Source organism: Etheostoma cragini, chromosome 15 (assembly GCF_013103735.1).
Source record: "Etheostoma cragini isolate CJK2018 chromosome 15, CSU_Ecrag_1.0, whole genome shotgun sequence".
Taxonomy (NCBI): domain Eukaryota; kingdom Metazoa; phylum Chordata; class Actinopteri; order Perciformes; family Percidae; genus Etheostoma; species Etheostoma cragini.
In genome coordinates, this window is record NC_048421.1 from 2,231,068 (window position 1) to 2,237,067 (window position 6,000).

Consider the following 6,000-nt stretch of genomic DNA (forward strand, 5'->3'; position numbering starts at 1 on the left):
GTCAAAGTGCGGATGTCTTAGCTGTGGTAGATGGAACGGACCGCACAAGTATAGCGGATACGCTTTGTCCAACTCAGTCAGCCTAAGGCATGATAAGAAAAGCCAAAACACACACACAGTATTGACATTATATTGTCAATGTATCCAGAGAACAAGTGGTGCAGCTGAAATACATTTAACATTGTGGTGCCAGGTAAATAAACATCATATAACAAGGCCTGATATGATTTATTGAAACGCTGCTTCCACCAGAATAAAGCAAAGACACCAGTGTGTGTTTAATCAATCAACCACTTGGAAGAAGAGGGAGATTATATGCATGGTGATTAATGTTTGTTGTCTTTCACCACAACAAAGGAGAGTATCACACCTGTAATTACAACACATATAAATACACAAATACGTTTTTGCATTGCACTGTCCCACAGTGAAGCTCTGCTTTCACTCACGTGGCAAATGATCCACTGCAATCTTTGGATTTTCCGCCCCATTAATCGTAGCAATATAAACGTTTATCTGTCACCGGTGGATCCACATCTGTTAAACACAGAGACACAAAAAACCTTTGAGGCAGATCCAATGGTACACAGGATATAGTGTACTCCTTTAGCAAGGATTATATCCCTAAAACCACAATAAAATACCACAATAAGTGTGCTGCTGTAAATAAAAGCTACATTTTTTTTCTGTTAAAACGGCTCCGCAAAAGCCCTCGTAGCTCCCCTCATGTTGATTTCTTTCTTTCTGACATGCCTAACTCCATCGTTATAGGCTTTAAACAGCATCCAACTGAAAATTGGCCAAACATATTTTACTCCCCTCTTACAGTTGAGTCAACAGTAAATCAGTCGCTTTTTCTTTTTTTTTTTTGCACTTTGCTAGGATGCCAAACTGAGCAATTATTCATATTTCCACAGATTTAAATCCTAATCATCAGCGCTGTGACAGGCTCTGCATCTATATATCAGTCAGGCAGATTCAAGCAAAGCGGGCGGTTCCTGTTGCTTTTCTCTGAAGTTCCTAAAAAAAAAAAAAAAAAAGAGTCTGGAAGCAGATGATTCGGCTCCAGCAGTATGGCAGACATCATTTCCTAGCATGCATTCCCTCTGCCTCGGCCTAATTCATTTCTCAGGCCTGTCGCCTTGCTTTAGCGGGGCTTCAGAGTCTCCCCTCTCTCCTTCGGGGGCCACAACCCCCATGTGTGCGCGGTGATGCGCCCCCCCCCCCGGGGGTCACGGGAAGAGGCCCTCTGTTTAAACACAGTTGTGCGCTCTGCCGGCACGGAGCATTCCTCAGGGCACAAACAGGTGGTAAATTAGCCAGACGGTGACGGATTGCCACCCCGGAGAGAAAGAAATATGTTTTGTTTATTCAATTTTTGTTTTTCACCACTGGCGTAGCTACGGAAACGGAAGACACAAAAGGATTATATTCTCGTCTGACACCCTCCTCTGCACACACGCACCCTCCCTCTCCCTGCCACCGGGAGGACAATGAATCAAAAGGGCCGCGTGTTTACCGACGCTCCGGGATAGGGCTCAAAGGCAGGGCCCCCCAGACTCTGTGGTCACCCCTCTGTGCTCACCCAAGGGTAACATGTCCCTGATCATTCACTCAGCTGATAACCAGAGGGGACAGGGGCCTCAGTGCGGTAATTAAGCGAGCTCTAATTTCATTAGCCCTTGCTTGTTGGTGGCATGCCGTGTCAAGCTGCAGCACACTACCCAAAGAAGATAAACCCAGCTGGAAGTTTGGCTCTGAGGGAGGCTGGGTTGGCAGCCATTGTGCACCGGGTTCAGGACCATCTCACACTTATCTCCTCTCTCTCTCACTGTCTCGCCAAAACACTGTCGGCATGCACCATTTTGTAATAGATTGTTCGACCCTGTGCTCTCAGGCTCTCTCTGCTGTCTATTTAGCTCAAACCAAGTGGCAGAAGGTGTGTGTGGATTTGTGTGTTTAAACACACTGCACAGACTGAGAACATACTTGAGAAAGAAAGGAAAAAAGAGGCAGACACTGACAAGAGATACTGGAAACTGTAACCGAGTCTCCTCGGAGAGCGCTATCTCCGCTGGATTCTCACGCTGTGAAGTTGGATGGAGCTCTGGGAGCAGAACCCGGATAGCTCATGAGGTCGGAAACACATCACGATTCTCCTGGAAGCTTTTTTTCTGTGGCTGGGAAGACAAATAGTGGCCCCTCCTGCCTCCCCCTCACACACCCTTTATGTGTCTGGATGAAGGAGAGGGCTGCAATGAATGGCAGGGCTGTGAGAGTTCGCTCTACTCAGCCCAACAAACCTTCTTTCTTCTGAAATTGGGTGCAATTTGCTCACACCATGCATTGACACACACATACTCAAACACCCCTCTCCTCCGGTTCTCTTCAGTCTTGGCAGTCGTTTGGGTTCGACTGACAAACACTGAAAGTGATCATGTTCAGCCAGAACGGCAAAGAAAAGGCTAAGCTACCTAGCTTTTTAATTGAAATAAGAATGAAATACATTTTATTAGTATTACAAAAGTATTTGGTTAACCCTTCCCTGACAATGTGCAGGGTGTTCTTATGACCCATTCATACATCTATCTATCTATAAAAGGCCTAAAAGTGGATCAGCTGCTGTGTGTCCTCCAGCGTCCCTGTGTGATACAGGACGATATATGTAAAGCACGTATCGATGTCTCCAAAGGAAGTAGTGTTCACTGGTATCAAACGATATTCTCTGCTAATGGTTAAAAACTGTAGACATGCATGGAGTCTATTCAAGGCCAAGAAATGCGGGACTGTTGTGCAAAACATTAATGTAACGTTAGCGATTAGCGATTAGTTTTAGCATAGCAAGCTAGCCATCCAACGTGGTAGGAAGTATATATGTGCAGTACTGTGTAGAACACAAAAAAACACTGTTGTACTTTTTAAATCAATTATTTAAGCAGAAAATACTTACATGTATGGGTCTCTCTGTTCAATCTGGCAGCCATTGTTGCCTGTTGAGCAATGTATATAGCTACCAAGTAAGCTTGCGTTCTCCTTAGGTTTAAAGGGGTATTCACCCCTTTGTCCAACCCCTACCTCTTGATCAAAATGAGTATTGGGACAGGCCTTACTCTCACGTGAACACGCAAACCCTAGGGGAAGGGGTAAGGGTAGGGGGAAGATAGAGAAATGAGATTCAGCCCAGTTTGTATGTGTTTAACGTATTTATTACCGTATGCACCACATTGACTGCTGCTATAAGACCGCAAAGAACCACATAACACAGGGATTTTAAGTAGGCGAGCTGAGTTTATATCATGTAAGAAGTTCAGGAGAAACACAAGACTTTCACCCAGGAAACAGGTGCTTGTGTCCCGGGAGTACTACTTAAGGAGACAGGTGTTTTAACCCAAACCACTGTCTTTTAAAAAAAAAAATCTTAACATGTGGTTTTGGTGCCTGAAGGACGGTCGCCTTCTGTCAACTAAATATAACTGCAACGGCCTCTGAAATGACCGGCAAATCACCTTTTCTCTGCTAAATGTAGCTGTAAAGAATGCTAACCTTAACTGTCACGTGACCGGTCGTCAGCTGACCGGCCGGCAGTCGCCATCGTTTTCGTCCGTGTGACCCTTGGGTGTCAAACACAAACCGCAGGAATTGCCTAATCGTCGATTGTTAAATTACATTTATTATTGATTGAAGATGAATAGATAAATATAAGATTGTAAGATTGTTACACATCCAACTAACTTGGTGCATCTTGAGTCTTTCCCATCACCTAATCTGAATGGATCCCCCCCCCCCACACACACACAAACACACACACACACACACACACACACACACACACACACACACACACACTTAAACATTAATAGCGCATTCCTAGCTAAACCCACGGGTAGAGCACTTCACTTCAAGCACAGATTAGCTTCGTTGCTGTTGAGCTGTTTGCCTCTTGTTGCGATCACAATGATGAGATAATAGCTGCTTCGTCTGACTTGAGAATCTGTGCGGGGGAGCTTCTGCCAACAGAGCTTTAGACATTTCCTGGTACGAAAATATCTGCTAAAAGTGGTGTTCCAATAGTTACCAGGTTTAGCTGGATTTAGCCCGAGGTTGTCGATGTTCAGAGTGCATCTTAACACCTGATAGAACATGAGCAGATGTGGTATTATTCTATAAAACAATCTCTTTTCAGAGACCTAAACACACAGGGTGGAAACCGGATCTGCAGATATTTGCAGTACAACAAAACTATGATTTAAAAAAAAAAAAATGAAACCATGTAAACCTATTCTGCTACGACCTGAAAATACAATCATGAACCTGAAAAGGAGCATAATATGGGGCTTTAAGAAGAGTCTTAAAGGAAACCAGTGACTCGGCCGAGCTGATATCCTCGGGCAGGTTGTTCCAGAGTCTCCAGCCTTCTACGCCACAGTCACATTAGCTACAAGAGAGCAAAAAAGTGACCATTCATTTCCAATGGGAGTGGCCGTTCTCCAGCGACGAGCTTGCTGCTGCCAGGAGCAAGGCGGGGCCGAAACAGACGGCATGTCTATTTCATGCAAATGCCGAGCGATGCAACAAAGCGACTTGAGTTGAAAATCATTCAAGATGGCGGAAATGCTTCAGGACATCATATTTCTGTATATATCTGATAAGTCCGGCATTTTGTCAATCCTAATGAGAAATGACTAGTTTTAAATCCAAAAATTATTGTTCTTGTGACTTGATAATACCTCTGAAGTGACTTGTAAGACCTTTTGCAGATACTAGGCAATATCATGCTGCAATCGAGACGGAAGCGGTGAGGCACGCCCAGCAACACCCATCAAGCGATTGCATGTCGCTGTGTTTGGTAGTTTATGTGACTGTAGAGGTAGAGAAATGTTTCACCGCCCCTCACATACAAGTGTGCTTTCAGATGTTCTTTGCCAGGAACCTTTGTGCTCGCACAGAGAGTGCTATGGCAACTGTTGCTGTAATAGGGAGTGTGCCCAGGAGCACAGCAGGGAAAGGTCAAAGGTCATGTGGGGGGGGGGGGGGGGGGGGGGGGGGGGGGGGGGGGGGGGGGGGGGACCTGCAACACGCAACAAAATCAGCAATTTCAGGGTCATGTTTATACAGGAGTTTTATTGGACCTTTTGATACAATCACATCTGCCTGTGTGTTGCCGAAGACAGATGCCAAGGCTTTGGCAGACGGGGCTCAGTGGTAGAGCGGTTGCCTGGCAATCAGAAGGTTGGTGGTTTGACCTTTGGCCCTGCAGTCCCATGTCAAAGTGTCCTAGGGCAAGACGATGAACCCTGAGTTCCCCCCAATGCTAAGCATCAGAGTGTAAATGTGTGTGAGTGTTTATCTGATGAGCAGGTGGCGCCTTGTACGACAGCCTGGGCCACAGTGTATGAATGTGTGTGAATGGTTCGTGTACTCTGGACTATCTACTACTTCATTGTCCTGACGCTGACATTCACCCGTGGACCTGAGTCAATGAGTCCAATGAGTGGCTCCATACCTTGCCCAGCCCAAGGAAAGCCCCAATCCCACCCTCACGCTGTGCACTTAGATCATTAAAATAGGTATGTTGTAATGTAGGTGATTCAACCCACTTTCCTCTTGTCCTCCATCAGCTGTCCAGGTGCACGTTCTGAAAGGAGACAAGGCCGGCGAGTGGTGGAAGTTCACCGTCAACATCATCTCGGTCTACAAACAAGGGGAGCACCGCATCCGCCGCGGCGACCAGCTGCTGTGGGTGCGCGCCAAGGACGTGGCCTGCAAGTGTCCCAAGATCAAGCCCGGGAGGAAGTACCTGCTCCTGGGCACAGACGATGATTCCCCCGGGCAGAGCGGCGTGGTGGCTGACAAGGGAAGCCTGCTCATCCCCTGGAAGGACCTGTGGGGCCGCCGGCTGAGGAAGTTCCAACAGCGTGACAAGAGGGGGAAGTGCTAAAAGGTTTGCTGGAGAAGAGGGAGGGAGAGAGAGAGAGAGAGAGAGAGAGAGAGAGAGGGGGG

General features: G+C 46.6%; 1 protein-coding gene across 1 annotated transcript in view; it reads left to right on the top strand.

Annotated features, from left to right (window-relative positions):
* The window catches only part of ntn1b (netrin 1b), a 47,031-nt gene that overhangs the window by 40,134 nt on the left and 897 nt on the right, over positions 1-6,000 (top strand). The window contains exon 7 of the mRNA XM_034894661.1: positions 5,619-6,000. This exon is cut by the window's right edge and continues 897 nt beyond it. Coding sequence (XP_034750552.1) covers positions 5,619-5,938 — 320 coding nt within the window. The 3' untranslated portion in view covers positions 5,939-6,000. The remainder of the gene's footprint in view (positions 1-5,618) is intronic.